The sequence below is a fragment of the Vipera ursinii genome (assembly GCF_947247035.1).
Source record: "Vipera ursinii genome assembly, chromosome: 5".
In the NCBI taxonomy this organism is placed as follows: Eukaryota; Metazoa; Chordata; class Lepidosauria; order Squamata; family Viperidae; genus Vipera; species Vipera ursinii.
This window is the reverse complement of record NC_139518.1, coordinates 40,031,542-40,055,478: the sequence shown is the minus strand read 5'-3', so window position 1 is coordinate 40,055,478 and position 23,937 is coordinate 40,031,542. Positions and strand designations below refer to the sequence as shown.

The 23,937-nt window shown below is 37.5% G+C and overlaps 2 protein-coding genes across 2 annotated transcripts; one reads left to right on the top strand and one right to left on the bottom strand.

The window, feature by feature from the left end:
- On the top strand, positions 1 to 6,816 carry LOC310641025 (endothelial protein C receptor-like). Its single transcript, XM_083363659.1, has 4 exons — positions 1 to 221; positions 2,086 to 2,337; positions 4,640 to 4,909; positions 6,214 to 6,816. The coding sequence occupies exons 1-4, from the start codon at positions 161 to 163 to the stop codon at positions 6,324 to 6,326; spliced, it is 696 nt and encodes a 231-aa protein (XP_083219785.1). The 5' UTR covers positions 1 to 160; the 3' UTR covers positions 6,327 to 6,816.
- Positions 6,817 to 8,347: 1,531 nt separating this feature from the next.
- DNAJB11 (DnaJ heat shock protein family (Hsp40) member B11) lies at positions 8,348 to 22,791 on the bottom strand. Its single transcript, XM_083363657.1, has 10 exons — positions 22,620 to 22,791; positions 20,101 to 20,257; positions 18,617 to 18,714; positions 16,408 to 16,540; positions 14,354 to 14,496; positions 12,470 to 12,552; positions 11,616 to 11,673; positions 10,793 to 10,904; positions 10,462 to 10,621; positions 8,348 to 9,270 (listed from the first exon to the last, which is right to left on the bottom strand). The coding sequence occupies exons 1-10, from the start codon at positions 22,685 to 22,687 to the stop codon at positions 9,206 to 9,208; spliced, it is 1,077 nt and encodes a 358-aa protein (XP_083219783.1). The 5' UTR covers positions 22,688 to 22,791; the 3' UTR covers positions 8,348 to 9,205.
- Between the last annotated feature and the right edge of the window lie 1,146 nt (positions 22,792 to 23,937).

Here is a 23,937-nt window from a genome sequence, read left to right as displayed (position 1 = left end):
GGAAACTCCCTGATTTTTGGTGGTGCTTGTAGTTCCCAGAGATACTAACACATATTGGCTTGACATATAAAAGACTTCAAGGTTTCCTTTCCAGACACCTTACTTCACTAACAACACTGAAGTGTTCCTGGTTTTGCAAATAAGTGACTCCTGATTGGGAATGTTGCTCCTGCAAATTCTTCTCCAGTCTTGGACTCTCTATCACTGGGCATACGGTGAAGGTAAGTTTGGAAAGTCATGTTGTCTTGATTTAAAACTGGAAGTAGTGAGTATTCTGTAATTTGATTAGGTTTCTGAGTAAAGAACAGGAAGGGTGAATATAAAGCTGGCTAAGCACTCTATAAATGTGAGCTGTGAAAAGTAGCAGAATATGTTAGTCTTTACCACTGTGATATTGGCTGTGAAAGATTAATATGTGTATCCATGGATCTTTCTCTTTCTTATTCATAACCACTTATTTTCACAGATCTAATTCATACACCTGATGGTGGATTATCTATAGTACCAAGTTATAGAATAGCCTCTTTAAAATTATTTGCCTGGGCTAATCCTACTATCGTTTAGGTAGAAAATAAATATATTTTATTTAGGTTGGGTTTTAAAAATATTTTACTAGTTCAGTAATCCTAAATATCATTTGCTGGGGACTGTATTCTACTGAAAACTGTGGAAGTAATTTGTACACTTCTAAGTACATTTGTGCAGAAATAGAGTGAATGGATCAAAACTTTTATCTGTGCATTTGTTTCATGTTACATCCAAATCAGTAAAAAATATTTTAATGACATTTTGAAATTTACAAAGAATCTGTTTTGAAGTCATGATTTGGAAATTAGTGCTAGACCGAAAGAACCATATTGCAATCATGTACCGTAAATGTCTATTTAGAGATAAAATTCTATTATCTTCCAAGATTGACAGTATTAGATGCAGAACTCTAAATTGGAACAGATTAGTAATAATTTTCATCCTCATGCATAGAGTGAATTTAGGACTATTCCTTTTGGAGTAGTCAGGACAAATTTGTGCAAATGATTAACTAAAAAGATTCTTCAGGACTGGGATATTGTGCAATAGTTACCATGTTCTAAAGAGTAATGATGTTTTAAAGTAAGAAAAAATTCCACGAGATAAGGCTGGTATCCAGTTTAATGGAGCCTGAAGAACTTCTGGGAGCTTCTCTTATTTAAGCTTTAAGTTTCTTTTCATATACAGGCACGTGCCCTATATACATCCATGCCTTCCAAATGCATCCATATCCCACAGTTTTTTAGGAGTTAGTGACTCAATGTTGAATCTATTTCCTGTTTTATTATTGGCTACGCGCCTTGCAAAAACAGTTTCTCTTCTCCTAGATGTATGGTGAGCCAATTGCTTCTCTTTTTCCTATCTTCACTTTCAATCTTGCATATTTTAAGGCACAGAATAAATAAAAAACATAGTGTAAATCAGCTTCACAGTGTTTTTTAAATGAAAAAATAACAGCCCCAAAATCAAGGACAAAAGCCATCTTCATACAATTGCATCATTATATTGCTTATCATGGAACTTTGGTTTCCCCAGAATATTAAGCATAGCTCTGGTTATCCAAAAGTATCCCCTCATAAACACATTGGTCAAGTAAAAATAAGGTGAACCAGAGAACTTGTCAGGAAAACAGGTCTCTTAGCCACATTTCTTGCACCAGAGGAAGAATGTTGAGGCTAAACAATGGTGCCTGGCAGTCTGGGTCATATAATGCCTTGGCAATCATCCAATCAGTGCCACAGTCAATGCTATGGGAAATATCTTCTCAAAGGGGAAATTAGGCAGGCAACCCCTCCTTCCTGAATGTGCAATACTTCCTGTACAAATCCCTCTGCTTTTTTCAGTTAAGACTACAGGATGCCTTTGAACAAAGGGAGAGAAAAAGAGAGAGATAAAAAGAGCAGCCAGGCTGATTTCCTTTCTTTTTCTAAGGGGAAGGAAGGTGAGGATTGAGCCATCGTCCTGCCATCCCTCACCTGTTTAGCCAGAAGCAGTAGACTGGGCAGAATGAACTTAAACTATTGCTTCCATTGGCTTATCTCATTTTTTTCTCCTCAGAAACTCATACCTTCATCATGACATTGACTGCCAACTTTTCAAAAGAGAACTCTACGGCATTTATGGGCCATGCCGTCCTAGATGGGATACTGAGCCATAGCTTGGAGGGTGATATTGAACAACTGAACGTGAGCCAGTTGTTATCATTAGAGGCACCAAACCTCTGGGAACAGACGGAAAGCAAACTGCACGAATACCTGCAGAGCTTCCAGGGAATGGTTATGATATTCTCTAAGGAAAAGATCATATCCTGTGAGTAATGAAGGAGTTTTTAAGGTGGCAATAGTTGGAGTATACATTAAGGCAACAGACTTTTTTCTAAATAAGATGATATTGCTGAGCACCAACATTTATGACTGATGAAAATATCATTTTCACTATTTTGAGCTGGGAAATGTATGCAATATACTTTCTAAAAGCAATTTCAAAAACAAAGCCTTACTTCCCAGCAACAAAAAATAATGAAAAAAATTGAAAAAAATCTACCTTTACAAGTGATGTTATCACATCTATTTTGTATTATCACTCAACCCATTGTACCCCTTCTTTCTGTTAAACTGAATTGCTCACATTTTCAAATTAACACCTGAAAGGGGTTGTCTCCTATTAAGAGTGAAAATAAATGGAATTATTTCATCGGAGATATGGAACTGATTAACAACATGCTTGTGATCATTAGCTAACCATGCTATGTCTAACAGGAGCTAATATGGGTTTGTTGCAAACAAAATATGACAGGTTAATGTTGTTTCTTTTGTTAGTTACTATGTTAGATGAGGAGGATGTTGCAGCAATGCTGCATTTGGAACTCATCAGACTTTGAGAGTTTCTCAAGGTATTCTCTATAAATGGTAAAATACTCATACTATAGTTAGGTGAACTTTGGAGGGTACTAGTTATGGCTACATGTCAGCTTGGCAAATCTAGACAGCACACTAAAAAGCAGAGACATCACCCTGTCAACAAAAGTGCGTATAGTCAAGACTATGGTCTTCCCAGTTGCAATGTATGGCAGTGAAAGCTGGACCATAAAAAAGGCTGAGCGCCAAAGAATGGAGGCCTTTGAACTATGGTGCTGGAGAAGACTCCTGCGAGTCCCTTGGACTGCAAGGCGATCAAACCGGTCAGTCCTAGAGGAGATCAACCCTGACTGCTCTTTAGAAGGCCAGATCCTAAGCTAAAACTCAAATACTTTGGCCACCTAATGAGAAGGAAGGACTCACTGGAGAAGAGCCTAATGCTGGGAAAGATTGAGGGCAATAGAAGAAGGGGACGACAGAGAATGAGGTGGCTGGATGGAGTCACTGAAGCAGTAGGCGTGAGCTTAAATGGACTCCAGAAGATGGTAGAGGACAGGAAGGCCTGGAGGAACGTTGTCCATAGGGTCACAATGAGTCAGACACGACTTCGCAGCTAACAACAAGAAGTTATGGCTGCATTTCAGCTTGAGGGAAGTCAGCAGTGTAAAGTCTGTCCATGTCCCTATACTGTTCAACTTTTTGTTATTGACTTGGGAGTTGAGAGGATACTTACAAAATTTGCAGTACTAAGGAAGGAGGGATGGCCAATACTTTATGGGGGATGGAAGATTCAGGCTTGAATAGTACACTGAAATAAACAGAATGGAATTTAATAGAATGTAATGTTCCGCATCTGGGTATGAAAAAGAAAAGGCTCAAGTATAATGTGGGGGATATTGTTTGGCAGCAGTTCCCGTAAAATAGATCCATGCTATGGTCAAGATGTTATACTTTTGGGCCCTATAGGTCAAAAGGGACAATAACAAATTGGAGCAGGTTCAGGGGATGATTTCCAAGATGGTAGTCTGGAAGAAGCTTTATAAAGAATGTTTAAAGGATTCAAGTATGTTTGACCTACAGAACCCAAGAAAGATATGGTAGTCTTTAAAAAAAAATGAAGGATTATCAGATACAAGTGGATGTATTCTCTAATGTTCTAGAGGGCAGGATCAGACCCAGTGAGTTAAAACTACATACAAGGAAGAGGCTTAGGCTAGAAATCCTGATTTTCTGAACTGTCAGTCAGAGAAACAAGTTGCCACAATTCTCCTTTGCTGAAGGCCAAATAGAAGTTGGCCTGTCAGAGTCAGTCTAATAGATGCCACAATGAGGAAAGTATTGGACTAAATAATTTGTAAAGTTACTTCCAACTCCATGATTCATAGCACTGGCAGCAAAAATAAGGAATTATACTGTCTAATAGGTGTCCACAAAGTCTGTTTAAAAGTCCTTTAAAAGGGAAGTAAAATAGAAGATTGGAAGCCATTTTTGTAACTTTCCCCCCCTTTTTATATTTCTTTGCACTTTTTTCACTTTTAGTTTTTTGGAAATTGGTAATTTTCACTTAAAAAAATTGAAAATATATTGATTCTATTGAAGTTACGATAAAACAATTGGAAACATGCATATTGTATAAGAATGTTTGCAAGCCTGTTTGAGTGCTTCATTTGTTCTATATTATGCTGCATTACTTTGTGTATGATGTTCAAATAAATATTTAGTATATATTTTTCTAATGAATATTTTGATTGCAGATCCCATATTCATATATTGCACAAAGGGGTGTGAAGTGTCTGAAAATGGCACCAGAAGCTTCTACAAGATTTTGCTGAATGGGAGCGATTTCCTGAAATTTCACACAAATAGTAATAATTGGGAAGGTTTGTCTAACACTTTTGTGGCCAATTATATCAGTAAGAAGCTGAATCAATTCCCGGAGACAACTACCAATCTACAGTTCTTCCTACAAGAAACATGTGTCAACTTTGTAAGGCTGCATACTAACAACAAAAAAGCTATTACTGGTATGTGAAATAATTGATAGTTGCAGAGAAGCACTTGGCTAGACAGATAGCCTGACAAATTATCCTGGCTCAGTCAATTCTTCTTACTCACTAATTCTAAAAGGAAAGGATATGCAATAAAAGTGACGCTGCTATCTCAATAACACTGAAGAGCAAAATTCTGCAGTATTTTGCTTTTTCTTAATAGAAAGTAATAACCTTGGAAATGAATAATGAAACAGGAAAATAAAATACCTGATGCTTAGGAAGGGCATCCAGTCAGTAAATGCTCAGTTCCATCTAGCTGCGCTGACTCTACCCCAAATGGGGGCTATAGGGGGTTTAAAAAGGAAGTGTTTCATAAGATGATGTGAGGACAGGCAGAACAGGGTCTGTGATCTCATCACCTAGGTCAGGGGTAGGCAACCTCGGCTCTTTTATGACTCGTGGACTTCAACTCCCAGAATTCTTCAGCCAGCATGGCTGGCTCAGGAATTCTGGGAGTTGAAGTCCACGAGTCATAAAAGAGCCAAGGTTGCCTACCCCTGACCTAGGGCAAACTATTGTACAAAATAAATATTGCATTTGTGGTTGCTTGCTTGTGTTCCAGGGCACAGTTCTAGCTTGGGAAAGAAAATCTATCTGTACGGTAAATCATCACTAGACACTTCCTTTTAGGATTTTATTCCTGCAAGACTTCCATTTAGATAGCATTTGAAATGACAGTTGTGTCAGAAGTCATTTTAATATGTTGTTTTCCCTCTCCCCAGCTCCATCATCATCCACCAAAAAAACAAACCCCTCCCTGCCTAAAAGCAGGCCTACATGGCAGGGCCTATATGGCAGGGGTCCGGAGTACCTTAGGGAACACCTGCTGCCGGCGTCTACTTCCCTCCGCCCTGTGCGTTCCCACAGAGAGGGCCTCCTCAGGGTGCCACCGGTCAGAGAATGTCGACTGGTGGCCCCCAGGGGGAGATCCTTCTCTGTGGGCGCCCCGGAGCTATGGAACCAGTTACCGGTTGAGCTCCGGACGGCGCCCGATCTTCGCTCCTTTCGCCACGATCTGAAAACATACTTGTTCGAGCAAGCCGGCCTGGCCTGAGGGGGGATTAGTGGGGTCTTTTTACTATTTTTATTGGGGTTTTTACCATGTATTAATTGTATTTTTAATCGGGCATGTATTTAATTATCTTTTAATTTTTGTAAATCTCTATGTTTATTCTTGCCCTGTACACCGCCCTGAGTCCTTCGGGAGAAGGGCGGTATAGAAATATTAATAAATTAAATTAATTAATTAAATTAAATCTTCCTTTTTCATTTTGCAGGGCAACATGAAGGACCTTCACACACTCCACTAGTGATAGGCATCAGCATCGGTGCTCTTGCTCTAATGGGATTAGCTGTTTGTCTGTTCTTGTGCACAGGTGGGAAGAGATAGCAGAAGCACTGACAAACAAATGGACCATCAGCTTTCTTGGTTTCTCAATGGAGCCAACTGGAAGAGAAGCATGCAGGAATCGTAATGTGTGGGGAAACAGACCATCACTATGAGAAATATAGGAATCTTATATCTATCTGAAAAAATGGTTGTCTTTTCTCCTTTAAAGAAGCTTCAGCTGGTGTAGGTGGTTTTGGACTAGGAGGTCCAGGCTCAAGTTCCCACCTGACCAGAGTTCGTTCATCACTCTGAGTCAGTCACTTTCAATCCAACTCAACCCAATAAGCCAGTTTTCATATGGCATTATACTTTATCATGCTGAGAGCCAGTTTTGTCTAATGATTAAGGCACCAAGTTAGAAACCAGGAAACTTGAGTTCTAGTTCTACCATATACATGAAAGCCCGCTGGGTAACTCTGAGCAGTCACTCTTTCTTAGCCACAATGTTGGCCTCGGGTGACAAGCCTGTCATAACCAATGCATCAACGCTTGGTTGATCTGGGGGGAAAAAGAAACTCTGCATTTGTAGGGAAAAAAAATGGTGTAGGAAAACACTAGAAATATTTTTTTATCGTGCTGTGTCAGTATATACCTGTTTATTTACATACTGTGCTAGTTTTTTATTGTGACCATGTTGCATTTTATTATGTTCTGTTGGCAATGTTTTAATTTGCACTGTATTATACCCATTTTTTGGAGGTATTTAACAATCAGAGTTGCATGCTCTTTTATTTCTTTATCCACCAGGCAAATACAATGTAAAAATTTAGAATGCCTAAATTTCTTTTTGTTTTTTTCTACGTTCATCTTTGAAGGATCCTGATACGATTAAAATTGTATGAAAAATTTTAGGCATTCCTGATCAGATCACATTACAGAGCTTTATCAAAGGAAATATATTGATGGCAGTGTGATACCCTTCAGTTGATTTTGGACGGCTCTTTCTATACTTCTGTAGTTCCAAAGACAATTTATGATGACAAATCCTGTGGACCTTTATAAGCCTGTGGACCTTTAAAAGCATTCAGAATTAGCAACTGTATGTTTTAAATTAAATTGGGTCAAGCTAGAAATAATGCTTCTCGCAAGAGGTTTTTACAGATTTTCTTCAGAAGTTTACTAAAAATTAGGATTCCACTATTTTTTCTGGATGCTTAGGATTACAGTGCTTATCATGAAAACATGAGATAATAACTCCATGCATTTTATCCTTATAACACTGAGCAGATGGCCAACAATTGTGAAATTGCTGCCTGTTTATCACTTCTAAGTGCTCTAAAGATCCTCCAAAAATCCTCATTTAATTAAGGATCTTATTAGCTGTTCGCCAGAATTTAGACCTGGGGTTTTCAGTTATGAGCTGGCATAATCATATATTTAAATAGTCATATACTTTTTTTAAAAAAAAAGCATTTTACCTGTCAAGTTTCCTTTCATTTGTAGAACTTAGAATATAGTTCTTAAAACAGAAAAAAGAATGGCATAATTGGCTGTATATTTTTTATAAAGTTATTCCAATCTATGCATAGTTTGTGGCTATTTATTTCATTGCTCGCCTTTTCTACTTCCCTATTCATATAGTGGCTTCATCAGTTTCATCCATTATAATACAGTGCTGCTGGTAAATATCAGTCGGCTGGTTTTCCAAATTAAATAAAGGAATTTCATTTTCAGTCAAGGAAATAAACGTTATTTACTGCTAGGTCATTCTTGAGAATAAGAGGCTGATCCAGGGTCAGAAACTGCAGCCATCTTTTCAGTAAAGATATATAAATATGATACTGCAAAATACACAAAAGTCTGTATGAGACAGTTATGGGTGTGCCTATTAGCCAAGAGACTGGGAAAAATTGAAACTATGTGCCTTTCAAACCATATCTTTTCCAATGCTCCCATAGTCATGTTGAGCAGTTACAGTGTATTTGTTGTATGTACTGAAAATATGTCAATATTTACAGGCTTAAGTACCATACACTGTGCAAATATGGGTAATTTGAAAATATCTGGGAAACTCCAAATACTCAGATTCCATACTTTGTACTTCTGCAAACATATGTTACTTAAAATATGAATTGGCCCAAGGTTCCCACAAATTTATAATCCAGTATTCTTACTTATCTAGCTAAAATGTTGTAACCGTAAATTAGAGAAAATATGTATATAGAGCTCTGTTAAAAAAAACAGCAGCTCATATCTAAGTGAACAAAAGCAACATAGCACATTTTCTTCTAAGTGCAATGACAGGCAATTAACAAAAAGGGTCTCAGTTCATTTAAACCAGTTTCCTTCCATTCAACATTTCTAAGTGTTAACTTGCAAAGACCCCCTCTGGATGGTGGCAAAACTTAACACACTTCTACAACTGTAAATAACAGGAAGCACCTAGCGGTTTAATCAGAAGAGAGGCCAGCAATTTGCAGAGGTAGCTATTATCTACTCATGCCTCAAATCTGTCTAAGAAACATAGGGATAGTTGTAACTCCAAGATGAGCCAAAGAACATCTCAAAACCAAGATGATACAAGATAAAGGAACCATGAAAAAAATTATGAAAACTCATTAAGAGTGGCAAGGAAAGTAACATCAAAATATATTTGAAAACGGAACTTCAGTGTGCTAATTCTGTTAAAAACACCATCTCTCTCTCTCTCTCTCTCAACGGCTGGAGCCTAATTGCTCCAAATAGAGCACCAGTTGTATCCAGAATAAAGAAATTTTGTTTGTTGTCTTCTGATCCATCCCAAAATTATCCTTACTATTGTAAAAAAGGTTTCAGAGGTTACTCCACCCTCTGCATTTGTTCTACAATGATCAGCAGAAAAGACTGCAGTTTACAGTACTTATTTCATTTATCCACAAGAAAGTCCATTTGTCTCAGTCTCAATAGCCCTGCAGTCCATTATACACCTTCTGAAGAGATGCTTGTTTCAGCAATTGTTTGAGACCTGCAAAATAATAAAATCACTATCACAATATGACAATACACTTGGGACTGCTACTATATTAAGAGGGGAAAAAGTTATTATTCTCAATTCTCAACCAACATATTACTCAAAACAGTTCAGAGAGGAAACCTTCAATAACACTATAGGTAATCCTCAACATATCACATATGAGCCCAAAATTTATGTTGTTAAATGAGACATTTGTTAAGTGAATTTTTGCCCTTTCTTGATGTCCAGTATTTCTATTTGACATTTAACCTTTAAATGTTGTTTTATGCTAAGAATGACTAAGACAGCCATGTTCACTTCCCTACAATGTTCCTTCTGCTTCTACTTCATCAACTCCATCTTCTCAATTGGTTAGCATCAAAAACACAGTAAGACGGTTACCCTAATTTTAGTGCTTTTTTCCATTCCTTAAATTAGAAAATTGTCAGTTAAGAGATGTCAGAAATTCCCCCCCAAGTTTCTTTACCAAAAGATGTAAGGGTAATTAAAGACCCCATTGCTGCTAGCTATTGAATTTAAAGATAAAGGTATGTTCAGTTATGTCCATAGCAGGTGGTGCTCATCTCCATTTCTTAGCCAAGAGAGCCAGCATTGTCTGAAGACTTTTCTGTGATCATGTGGCCAGCGTGACTATATGCTGAGGCACACGGAATGCTGTTACCTTCCTACTGAAGTGGTACCCAGTCATCTACTTGCATTTACATGTTTTCAGACTGCTAGGTTGGCAGGAGCTTGGGCAAGTAACAGGAGCTCATCCCGTTGTGTGTGCTCAAGTCTTGAAATGGCTGTCAGCTTCCCAGCTGACATGCTCACTCAGCATCTTAACTGCTGAGCCATTACACCCTATTTAATGACATTTAGAGGGCAGCTTATATTTCATGCCTCCTTAAAAAATTGCAGTTTGCTTTAGGAAAGCATTATTCCCATCTTCTCTTTGTTTAGCAGGTGACAATTAACACCAACAAAAGTACTGTTTTTTAGTTTCTTGACTTATTTTTTTGATGAGCAGGCATGGATGCAACTCCTTCTGGCACTTTCTTGTTATTTCTGCCTTTTTTGTACAGGTTGTACCCTGATTCCTACATTCCTATATACTGAGCATTAATATGTTGACAACCAAGGTAATGAATTTAATAAGTCAATGTTCTTTCTGAGTTATCATTACGGTACTACTATACATACTTTCTCGCTGTTCCCCAGTCAGTTGTTCTTTTGGAAATTCAATATCAAATGTAATGATGAGAGAGCCTTTGATGTTATTGTTATCAAAGTTTGGAAGACCTTCTCCCTTCTTCCACAGCTTGGCTCCAGGTTTTGTGATTTTATCCCGGGCAATATGGACCTAACAAAAAAAAAACCATATTGACAATTTTCAGTAGGATTAACATTTTTACATGAGAAGTATTTTACCAAAAAGAATCATAATGTCAATATTATCTCTTAGTGCCAACATGTGTATTATGGATACAAAGGGATTCTTTGAAAATGTTTTCAAAGGAATCTTCTACCTTACCTTATGTCCATCTAAATGAGCAATATCCATTTCAAATCCAACAAGAGCTTCCACAAGTGAGATAGTCACATTTGTATATAAATCATCTCCTCTTCTTTCAAAAAGTGGATGCCTGTAGCCAATGTATTAGGATATTAATATTTTTATTTCTTAATTCATCTGTCATGGCAAAGTTATTCATTTTAAAACATGTTAAATTAAAAATATTATAATTTAAAAAGACTGACAAATTGGAAATTATGTATTAATTTTCTGAAGAAATCCATTTAAATCATTTTGAAATTTGAGTGAGTACAGTCATGCATAGTATTTTTGCATCATGATTAGAAGTAAATTAGCCTTTGTCCTAATACCACAGTGATATTAATTCTAATTTTACATACTAGCATTTAGATATGTATAAAATTTCTCTGTCATAATATGGCAGAGAAAAAACTTTTCGATCTTTAGATCTTCACAGCAACTCTTTGTGCATTTCCTGTGAAATCATCTTTAGATATTCAGTGCAGATATTTTTTCCAGAAACAACTTGACTCACCTGGTCTTTGGTAATAGTTGAGAAAGGTTTAGTCTGCTTCAGACCCCTACTGTTTCCTAGAAGCAAATACTTTTAATCCTCTATGCACTTCTTGTCTCAAAGGATAATCTTACAGTTGGAGCATCACTGGTTTAATGGAATAATCTGCCCACCAAAGCCTTTGAGGGCATAGCATTTTTTCATGCAAAAATATGTAATTGCTAGTACCACTAAAGCAAGTGTGTTCATTAATAGCTAATGCAGAAAAAACATTGGTACATTATTTCATAAAGCAGAGAAACTTACTTAAGAACTTTTATTCGGAAGCGCAAGTCACCTGGTTCTCCATCAACATGAGGTTCTCCTGATGAAGTTTGAACAAGTGTTAGGTATGCTTAAATGTCTCAAAACTAAACCATCTCTTTATAGTGATACCTTAGGTCACTGTTTCTTTAAGATTTCTATAATGACCTGATCTACCAAGATGGGGACTTTTTCCTCAAACTCTGTCCTTATGAGTTAATGAAATTCAATACATATAGTTAACTCAAAAAACATTGGTACACATTATTAAGGCAAAAGTCTAAAAATACAAGCTTACAACCGGTTAGACCGAATTTGAAATCTTAGTAAACTACCTAGTTTAGTCTGCATAGAAATCTATGGTTAGCACATAGTTCTGTTATAACCATTATTTAATTTATGAAGATTATGAAATATCTGGGAACAAGATATAGGTTGTATTGCAGCAGGATAAAAAATTAAAGGATGACAATACTGACACACAGATTTCTATTTCTAGTGTCATAGCAACTCACAGCTAAGTTCCCCTGAAAATGATTATGTAGACATTGGCAAAAAGCTTATAAAATAAAAAAGAGAAAGAAAAAATGTCATGACGTACAGAAGATACATAATCTTCTGCATAGGATTATGTATCTTCTGTATGTATTTAAGTTTTAGTAGTGTTATAGGAAATATTTTTTCAAAGGCACAAAATGTTTCAAGTATATTTAAAAAAGCAGAGTCCAAATTAGGCTCCAAATTTCCAGCCCCAATTTATTTTCATCAATTTGAAACAAACAGAACATTCACAGTTTTTCACACATTCTATAAATTACAACCTCCAATTAGATAAGAATAAAAATTAAAAGATGTACCTTCCCCTATAAAGGGGTATTCCATCCCATCCCTAACACCAGGTTCTATCTCCACCTCTAATGTTCGTTCTTCATTTACAAGTCTGAGAAACAGGAAAATATCAGTTAAACAATAAATATATGAAAGAGAATATTTCATTTTAACACTGTATTATCTTAAGTGTCTTCAATCAGGCCATATTGTGTTTATTTATTTTACAATAAATGGAATTAAAATAAATAAAAATAAAAAAAATAAAAATTGTGGTACTAGGTTTACATGCCCTTGCAATATGCAAAACCCTCATAGGTTTACATACCTCTTGCAGAATTTTTAAGATGTGGACTATTTTATAAGCAAACATGACTTTACTTACACATTTTTGTCATGTGATTCAAATTAAACAATTAGGATCTAAGAACATCACAATCATAAAACAAACCATAGCAATAAAGGAAATAATAAAATGGTTCTGCTCAAAAATTCCCATACCCTTGAATATTTGGGCAGCCTGAAAGATGTGAATGGGGACACACTTGGACTTTCCAACATGACAGTGATCTGCTTCCTAAAGCTATGTCGACTCGTTAGTGGAGGTTCTGGAGTGACAATCACAGTCTCCTGACTGCAACATCATTGAGCCTGTCTGAGATCTCAAACATACAGTTCACTCTAGACAACCAAAGAATGTACAGGACCTGCAGACTTTTTGCCAAAAGGATAGCTAGCTTTACTACATGAGAAAATAAAGGGCCTCATTCATAACTATCCTAAAAGACTGTTTAGGATGTTGATGCTAAAGGGAGCAATTAGGACTATTAGGATCACTGATGTTAAAGGGAGCAATATACACTATTAAGAACTAAGAGTATGCAAACCACCATTTTTTTATTGCTATGGTTTAATGATTGTGTTGTTTTGGGATGCCTAATAGTTTAATCTGAATCAAAAAACTGTTTGATTACTTTTGTTTATTTACAAAATAGTCCATAATTTACAAATTCTGCAAGGGTTATGTAAATTTATGAACACAACTATATTTACATAGCTACAGAAACACTTCAAGCCCTAGCTAAATATGTATCAACAGATCAACATAAAAATTACCAGTGTTTCTTAACTGGTAATTTTAAGACATGTGGACCAAGTACCATGATGACTGGGGAATTCTGGGAATTGAAGTGCAAGCATCTTAAAGTTGCGAAGATTGAGAAAGACTGTTATACGAGGGATGGCTGTACACAGGTAAGAATTTGAAGGCCAAATGTATAGACATTCACAAAGCGCCTGTTGGAAACCCCTTAAAACAATGAAGCCTTCCTGGAATGGCATAGTGTCTACAGTGTGGTGTCGTCCTTGGTAAAAGATACATTTGATTTAAAGATTTGTCAGCAGGCACTACCATGTATCCTCTAAAGCAGAGATCCCCAACCTTTTGGTCACCAGGGATGAGGATCCATGGAGAGAGGTTTTTCTGCGGACTGGAGGGTGCATGGTTTTGTGTGCTGCCTGCATCTTGCGAATGGGGATTTGCTTGTTTGTGTGGACCAGTTGCTGGCATGCCGCGGCCTGGTACTGGTCCATGTTCCAGAGGTTGAGGACATCTGCTCTAAAGCCCCTTTTTTCTTGTTTGAATTTGAAGCACTACATTGCAACTTTTATTTGGCAGAACAAATCTGCCAGGGATGTCATAATGACAGAACAATTGTATAGGCTCCTTTCAGTCACCCTGAAGATTTTCAGGCATAGAAGTTTCATTCTCTTTTCAATCCATAAAAAAACACAACAACACTCTATGCCATCATACTGGTAATATAATCATCCTCCCTCTCTGCTATTTTTTAACAATTATGTATGATTGTCAATTACTCAAGCACCAAATGGCCATAGGACCTCAAACTCACTTGACATTGGGACACTCATCACAGACAACTTCTTGTGTCATCTGGAAACGTCCTGGGCCTAACTGGGTTGTCCTCATCTCTTGCCGGCAATTGCATTTCCGTTTTCCTGGTGCCTGTCTTGCAACTGGCTTGTTTCTAATAACCTGCAAACAGGTAAAGAATAATGTTGCTGGATGCAAACTTTACAATATAAAACCCATTAGCCTTTTCAAATGAATAAAGAAGACAAACATCTCATTTATAATACACCTGCTATTTAGACTTTGTAACATAAATAATCTTAATATAAATAATCACAAATTATATCCTGGCTTTTCAGTTAGCATTTAGTTGTGATTATTATTACTGATCTTTCCCTGATTTAACATTATTAATAGCTAATTAACAAATAATTTATTAAATAAATGATTATTTAATAAATACCAATATAGAGGTTTATAATTTAGCACACAATAAATTAAGAATCTTCTGACCACATTGGAAGACTCACCCAGTTTCCTTTTCAAAAGTATTTCAATGGAGCTAGTGTTACCCCCCCCAGACGCCTCAAAAAGGAAAAATGTGGAAGTAAAAGCTATAGGGGACCCTTCAAATCCTAGCTAAATTTCTCCACTCCCAGTCGATAATCATAATAATTATACTTAATTTTAAATAAAATTAATTTTTATTTATTTTTACGGTTCCACTCATTACCGTATTTTCCGGCGTATAAGACGACCCCCTACATTTCCTGTTAAATTATAGGGTTTGGGCTATACTCGCCGTATAAGACGAGTATACATAAAACAGTGCAAGTGGATTAAACTTAATAATAAGAATAAGAAAAATAAGAATAAGTAGTAGTAGTAGTAGTAGTAGTTGGAAGGGACCTTGGAGGTCATCTAGTCCAACCCCCTGCTAAGGCAGGAAACCCTATACCATTTCAGACAAATGGGCTGTCCAGTCTCTTCTTAAAAACTTCCAGTGTTGGAGCATTCACCACTTCTGGAGGCAGGTTGTTCCACTGGTTAATTGTTCTAACTGTCAGGAAGTTTCTCCTTAGTTCTAGGTTGCTTCTCTCCTTGACTAGTTTCCATCCATTGCTTCTTGTCCTGCTTTCAGGTGCTTTGGAGAATAGCTTGGCTCCCTCTTCTTTGTGGCAGCCCCTGAGATATTGGATCACTGCTATCATGTCACCCCTCACCCTTCTCTTCGTTAAACTACACATACCCAATTCCAGCAACCGTTCCCTATTTCCCTAATTCACTTTTTCACTTTTCCTAATTCACTCTAAAGCTTTCCCTGCGCAGAGCTTTAAGTAACACCAGCTGCCTGCAATTAGTGCAGGTTCGCATCCCACCAGGCTCAAGGTTGACTTAGCCTTCCATCCTTCCAAGGTAGGTAAAATGAGGACCCAGATTGTTGGGAGCAATAAGCTGACTTTGTAATAATGCTGCTTGTGGTGGGGGAAAAGCCCTAATAAGCAGGCATATACATAGAATGAAGGCTATTGCTAAGCACATTGATTTGTGCTTTAAATTGTAAGCCGCCCTGAGTCTTCGGAGAAGGGCGGGATATAAATGGGATTAAAAAAAAAGACCAAATGGGAGATTCGCTCCAGGTTTTCCAGCCAGCCCTGTCCCTAAAGTTTCAGCACCCGGGGTATAAGACGACCCCTGACTTTTGAGAAGATTTTCATGGGTTAAAAAGTCGTCTTATACGCCAGAAAATATGGTAGTTTTTGGAGGATGTCTATCACCAAAGGCAAAGTATGGCTCCTGGTCTGGGAAAAAAGTTACATGTTCCTGTTGCATATAAATAGGGCCATTGATTAATTTGAGTTGCTCTTCTACTCTTTCACAAGCATTTAGTTCTGACACAAACTGAAAGCAGTTACCTAACATTCACCGTGCACTGAAATTCCATAAGAAATACATTCTGTAGGTGGTTCCAAGGATACTTTTGGTGTTCCTTCATATTCATTCACTGAGAGAGAACTAGTTCTAATAATGAAGCCTGAAAAACAGATTTTTATATAAGCAAAGGAGACCTATTAAGCAAATTGCCTAACTTACTTCCACAAAATTTCCTGAATACACTTCTTCCAGTGTAACTTCTAGGTCCACAATAATGTCGCTTCCTCTTGGAATGTTCCTGTCTTGCTGACGAGGACTGCCTCCAAACATGAAACCAAAATCTCCAAAGAAACTGAAAAGACATGAATATTGATTCATTTAGCTTCCTTTTTATTAAACTTATAGGACAGCAGGTAAGAAATTACTAACTGAGGCAATTATAGGGAGTAAGGAAGTTGATGGAGATTTACTGAATTATAAGGAGGAGGAGGAGGTACAACAGAATCAGACTTGCAAGAGTCTGTTATTATAGTCAGTCTCAACAAAAGTAGTTTTAGACTTCCTGTGGAATTGAACGTTTGGTCTGATCTACCTAGTGGGGCTGACATCAATTTTGCAAGTCTCCTATGCTCTTTTATTAAGGGCAAAGATTTCACCTTTGTTATGGAACTTGGCTACAGTTCAGTTCAGTGAATTAGGGAGATGTCTGTCTCAGCCACTTTCAAACCTTATCTGATTTTAATTCTGGATTTAAAATATGTTTTATTTCTAGTCTTGGCAACAAAGCTTGCATATCTCCATCAAGATCATCTTCCTTAGACTCTACAGCAACTCAGGCAATTTTTAGATGCAATTCTATTTTGACAGCCCTCTTACTTGATATTGCTGCTTAGAGCTCTAGAGAAACTTCCATGGAATTACTACCTAGCCATGGAGAAGCAGTACCAGAATACATTTATTCTTAATTGCAAAAAATGGAACTGACTTGATATATTGGCCAAAACAGTCATCAGTTTCCTATAAAAACTGATATTTTCCTTTTAGAGGAAAAAGTATAGGTAATCCTTGACTTATGATCATAATGGAGCCTGCCCATCATGGTTGTAAGTCATGATAGTCATATAACTTGTGGGTTGTGTCATTGATTCAATATTATGATCTTTTTTGTGGTGATGGTTAAGCAAACACCATGGTCATTAAGCAAACCAATGTTCAACGGTTTTGTCAAAAGCCAGAAGTGCTGGTTTTCAGCAAAACTGTCATAAAATGTGGTCATATGATCATGGAATGCTGCAAATGCCACAAATGTGGTCATGTTGCTAAGGACAATCATGTGACTGGAGAAGGCCATGACTGTCAAAACTTTAAATCCAGGTTGTAAGTAGCCCCATGGTAGGTCTCTTATAGCTTCATTACTTGCAGAAAGAACATGGTAGATAAAAGTGCCATACACTTCCTAATCAATACACTGTCAACTTTAATATTCTACATTGTCAGGCCTGTAATTTGTATGAAATAAACTGATCACTATGCCTTCACATAAATCCGCTGACTATGCAATTCAAGTATGTGCCCTTAGTGATGAAGGTTTTCCAAATGTGAAACCGTAATTGAGCATTCACATTCAGATTTAAGGCAGAGTTAATTCAACTAAAAAAATAACATGGGATGTGATTATGTTATTCTCTCTGTTGCAAGATAACAATTGCTGGTGAGGGTTCATCCATGGCTTAGTGTTAACTGAAAAGGCAGACCTGGCATGTGTTAATGAAACCTGATGTGTTCTCAGAAATGTGCGCAGGACACTCTGGGTTTTAAACAACATGCAGGACAGCAATGGGAGTGCTGCAGGTCAGAGCTATAACCAGCAGCTGTGTTTTCTGTCTTGCGAAGTGTGAATGCCTGTATGTTAGGCTGCAGTTCCTGCTCATGACATAGCTTCTAAATCCATGGGGTAATCAGTGTTGGGAATGAATATCTATCTATCTATCTATCTATCTATCTATCTATCTATCTATCTATCTATCTATCTATCATCTATCTATCTATCTTATCAGATACTCTTGATCTTTGGAGAATCCTGGAAAAACTTGAAATGATATAATTTTCACTCCAAATACATGTAAAACCTCCAGAATTTTGCACAGGGTCACCATTATAGATTCACAACTTAATTGTTACAAACAACTTTTTAACTCATTAATTAATATGGATGTTATTGTTCAGCTGGCATTTACTAATAGCAATTCTCATTGCTGTCCTTCATGTTGTTTAAAACTAGTTTTAGATGCATCATTGCAATTTTGCTCTTGCTGAACAAAACATAATAGTAAAATGGCTGAAATTAATTAATACAGATGCCATTGTACTATACTGTAAGATAACACTTTATCTTGCAAAAAAGTGTGAAGGAGCAAAGCAAACGTACTGTGAAAAAATATCTCCATGAGAACTTTGATGTCCCTCTTTCAACCCTTCTTCTCCATAGGCATCATACTGCTTTCGTTTTTCCTCATCTGACAATACCTGTAGGAGACATAAATTTTATGCATATATTAACATAGGTTTAAAGTACTTCTAAACAGGACAATGGACAAAACTATATTTTGCCTTCATACTATACAGATCTGATCAATTTTGTAGTGGTCTGATATTTTCCAGAAATATTTTAAACTGAAAGCAGTTTGTGTCCATCCCTCACCTATGTATCACATCCAGAATTCTCCAAATGGCTTTTGGTTCAGAAAAAATATCTCCTGGAAAATGTCAGAACACACCTAAATGGCCAAATCATCATGTGACTCATAGGCCTTTTTTTAAAATAACACTTACAATCCAATGTCACCAAATATTGCTGCCACCAGAACGATACGTTGCCTTGATTTTCACAGCCACTTCTCCTGCAAAAGGCACACTGTTAAGTGCCTCCAAGCCTCAGGGACATTGCCAACTCCATCTGCCGTTATGTTGCTAGCCACTGAACAACTGATCAGTTTTCTAGTTATTCCTTTGTGTAAATTCTTTCTTACCAAATTATAGCATGTAATTGCTTACGCTATGCTGCAGCTTGTTCAGATTTGTTAATCCCTTTTGTTGTAAGACATATTACAGGACTGACTATATAAGATCAACTAACAACTACTTAACTATCAAAATATTTTGATTCTATTTCTCAAGGAAAAAGATTAAGGAACTGACAGAAATGAGGAAGAAGAATAAAGGACAATAGCTTCATCTGTTTATTTTCTTTTCTGTTAAATGTTAGCTATTCACTTTTCCATCCTGATGTGTGTATAAGGAAACTACATACAGGCAGAGCAAATCTTATTATTAAAGCACATTCTCATGCATAAGTTTGGAACAGCATTTCCAAATACAATGCAAGAATCTGTCACATCCTTTAATCTAAAGGAAAAAAGAGAGCTCCATGACCTTCTAAATTTGACAAATTAAGAAGAAACCTCTGCTTGTTCCCCACAATACGTAGCCATTTACATATATAAGATCTTTAGCTTGCCATTAATCAAGTTCATGAAAATATTCTTTAGCACCTGCATATTAAAAGCCAATGCAACATTTTAGCATAGTTTTATACTTTTAAACATCACTTAATAAAGCAGCATGGACATCCATGTGTTATTTGATCTGGTACAATTGAAAGCTGAATAGAAATAAAAATCCCCTATTGCTTATTCACAAAAAAATAATACTTTCCATAAATTATTTTCAAGTACTCAATTAAATCAGCCTAGAGAAAATGAAGGTAAGTTTTCAAGAACAAGTCTCATTAATGTCACAAACACATTGCTATTTTCCAATCAGTATCCATCCTATTACAATTTCATTGAAGAGAACAATCCAGGAAGCACAGGATGCATATGTTTCCCACAGACTTTTTCTAAATACAGTTACCTCATAGGCAGCCCCAAGATCCTGAAATTTTTCCTGTGCGCGGGGATCATCAGGGTTTCTGTCTGGATGAAGCTGAAGAGCTAGTTTTCGGTAGGCCTTTTTAATATCCTTAACAGATGCACTGCGAGGAACCCCCAAAATCTTATAGAAATCTCTCCTGAAAAACAACGAAGATTATTGCCTCTTATGATCTTCAAAATAAAACATAGGGGGAGAAAAACAATTTATGTTCTTCTTTGCCATAAGCTGATAATAATAAGAATAGCAATACACAGAGAAAGTTCTACAAGCTTTGCATTCTAAGGATCGCAGCATATGCTTTCTTGCAAAACACCAGAACTGCCAAAGTGGGATGTCTTTCGAAGCATCACTTGGGAGCACCACTTTAGTGATCCTGTGATATTTAAGATTCTTAAATATATTTACTAGTCAGTTATCATGGTTAGGATTACATAGCAAATACAGGTAGCTCTCAGGTGATCATTCCTGGATCTAAAGACAGACAACCACTTATGCCCTAGTCATTGGATTACTGCAATGAACTCTACCTAGGGCTTCCTTTGAAAAGCATTTAAAACTACAGCTATTCCAGAACATGCAGCATTCAATATCCTTTGGTATGTCTATGACATCTGTGACTTACATTGGTTGCTGGCAAACTTCTGGTTATCACTTATGAAGCCCTTCATGGTATAAGACCAGATTATTTGAGAACCACCTATTTCCAATGATTTCTGCCTGTTGGCTAAAATTAGTCAGTTAATGTGCTCCTGGTCCCTTCAACCAAATAATGCCATCTATCAGAATTCGGAAAGTCTGTTTGTGCTGCAGTGTCTGTTGTCTGGAATGATAGATCCCAAGGATCTGTGTCTCCCATAGTAATAATGTTTTAGAAGGATTTAAAAACCATGACTGTACTCTGATCACTTGGGATAGGGGTTTCGTGAATCCTGTTGGTGGAGATTTTTTTGGGAAGGGGTGGGTATATGAGATATGGTGGTCCAGACATTTCAGATTTTTTCTCTATTGTTAATCTGTTTTTAAACTGTAAGCACCCAAAGTTGTTTTGGAATTGGATTGTCTCCAAATCTAATAGACAAAGAAAAAAACTATAATCCTAACACAAGTAGAAATCTCTAGGCTAGGGAAGCCTGGCATAAGATTAAAAATGTCAAAAAATTCCACCCTTTATTTGTTCATTTAAGCTGCATATGCCCTTGAATTCATTGGCAGAAACAGGAATAAAACTCTGAGTACATAAAATTGCACTCTATGTGCTGAGTGGAAGCAATATCTTACCTTTTAATAAAAGAAGCTTACAATTTTTTTAATGACAGGCTTATATTTAAAAAATGCAAAAATTAAAATTAAAAAGAGTATTAACATTTAAAAAACAAATATAATTGAAGTTATTTAATGACTTAAATTATATGCCTGTTGCTATAAAATTATATCAAAAGTAGGTGACAGCCAAGCTTTCCTTAAGAAACATTCCATAATTGGAACACTACTGAGAAAGTCAATAAACAAGAAGAGTAGCAGATTCAACCAACTGATTTCGGTATAGTACAGGTAGTCCTCAACGTATGACCACAATTGAGCCCAGAATTTATGTTGCTAAGTGAGAAATTTGTTAAGTGAGTTTTGTCCCATTTTACGACTTTTCTTACATCATTTGTTAAGTGAATCACTGCAGTTGTTAAATTAACAACATAGTTAGTAAGTGAATCTGGTTTTCCCATTGACTGTGCTTGTCAGAATGTTACAAAAGATGGTCATATGATCCTGGGGCACTGCCACTGGCATAAATATCAACCAGCTGTCAAGCATCCAAATGTAAATCACATGACCCTGCAGATGCTGCAATGGTCATAAGTGTGAAAAACGGTCATAAGTTACTTTTTTCAGTGCTGCTGTAAATTTGTATGGTCACTAAACAAACTGTTGTAAACTGAGGACTACCTGTATACAGACAGGTAAAAGTGGAAACATGGATATAGATTCCAGCCACTGAAAAGAAGTAACAGGTCAAAAAGAGGGTTTCGTGGCTAAGGCGGGGATTTGAACCCGAGTGGCTAACACGATCCTAACACATCATGTTCACTACGACTCATCTCTCTTCCCTTCCCCCGCGCTTTAAACCACAGGAGACCCACTTCATCTGCCGATGAGGGCACCGGAAACCGAACCGTTTCCTGGCTACCCGCGAAGGGAGATGGAAGAAGGAAATGGCAGTAACCACCTACAACTCTCGATAGGAAGAAATGGCCAGGAAGCAGCGGAACAGGGAGCAGTCCGCACACCGGGGAAGAGGAAGACGAGGCGCTCCCATCGTGCGGAGACTGGCGAGAGCGAGCGGGGAGGGGAGGCGCAGAGCCGCAGCAGGTTCAGCGGACCTTTCAGAACACCGAAAGGGGAAGAGAGGCAATGGGGGCTCCACCCTCTGCCGCGGGGCCACCTGCAAATCTTAGCACCGAAACGGGCTTTCCTTCCGGCCGCCTTTTCCTCCCTGCACTTACCCGGCGATGGCGTCCCCAAGCAGGCACAGCAGTAGTAGAAGGAGGCCACCGAGGGAGCGGGGGGACATGGCGGGGGTCTAGTCGAAGAAGCTCCCAGCTCCAACCTGCCTCACGCACCGGTAACCATAGGCATGAAAGAGAACCCCCGGTACAGAGAAGCGGCCAATCGGAGCTCAGCATAGCAGGCACGCATTATTCGCCGCTGGCCAATCACAATTGCACACTTCACCCGCGACCCGGTTAGATTTGGCCAATTAAAGTTTGTAACGTCAACAAATTAGGACGCAGAAAAGAGCGCAATGTTCTCCGTCGTGGCGAGGAGCATTGTGATGATGTCACGCATAGATACGTTTCGAAGTGGACTTTGTCCATCCTTTTAGTTCCATACATTTTTAAAGCAATTTAAGTCCGGGCTTCCTTTTTGGTGTCTCATGCTGAGCTGGTAGCAAACAGATTTTTTTTCCTTCTATCGTTTTCAAAATCAATGAACTCGCATTTTTTTTAAAGAAATAACGCAGTTACATGAACGGCAATTCTGATAATACATAAAATCTACTTTCTAAATACTTAACTATATTATGCTTTCTCCCATCCCTTTTCTCTTCATCGGTTCTCTGAAGATCAGAATTGTTTAAATGGTAATGCATTTTGCTGGGACCAGCGAATATACTTTAGGAAAAGCAAAATGCGGTTCTCTGCAAATAAATTTATATCAGAATAATATTTGCCTTACCAGGTGGCACTTTCTGATTTTCTGGGACTGGAAACTAACCCGGTTGATCTGATTAATATGGGAGGAATATCTCTTTATCAGTTTATCTTTCTCGGAATGTCTACGGACTTGGGACTGTCTGCTTCAGCTCCAAATTTCTGGATAACTAGATGGCAGCTAAAAGAGTTTTTTGGCTGAGATTTAATGGACACCTGTCTAGAATGGGAAGTCAAAAGCTTCCCGGAAGATGACACTGACAAATCACTTCAGGATCTATTAGGAGAGATTTTTAATGAAATGTATGCATTGAAAGAATAAAAAGTGAAGTCAAACTATTATGAAATACTTAAACATGATAGGTAATTAAATGTAAAACTATAAAATAGGGTGGCTGTTCACGAAAGCATATAAAGCATATAACTAATGATACAGCGCCACAGGTTAATTAGGAGAAGCAAATGGAGGCAAGTTTTCTAATCCTCCCGGTCTACAGATGTCGCTATTGCGAATTCTTAGTTTTTCAACTGTCATTCCTATTCTTGCCAATGCAGTAGAGTTACGGGGATAGCGATTGGTGGCTAGCCCAGCGATTCTACAATACAATAG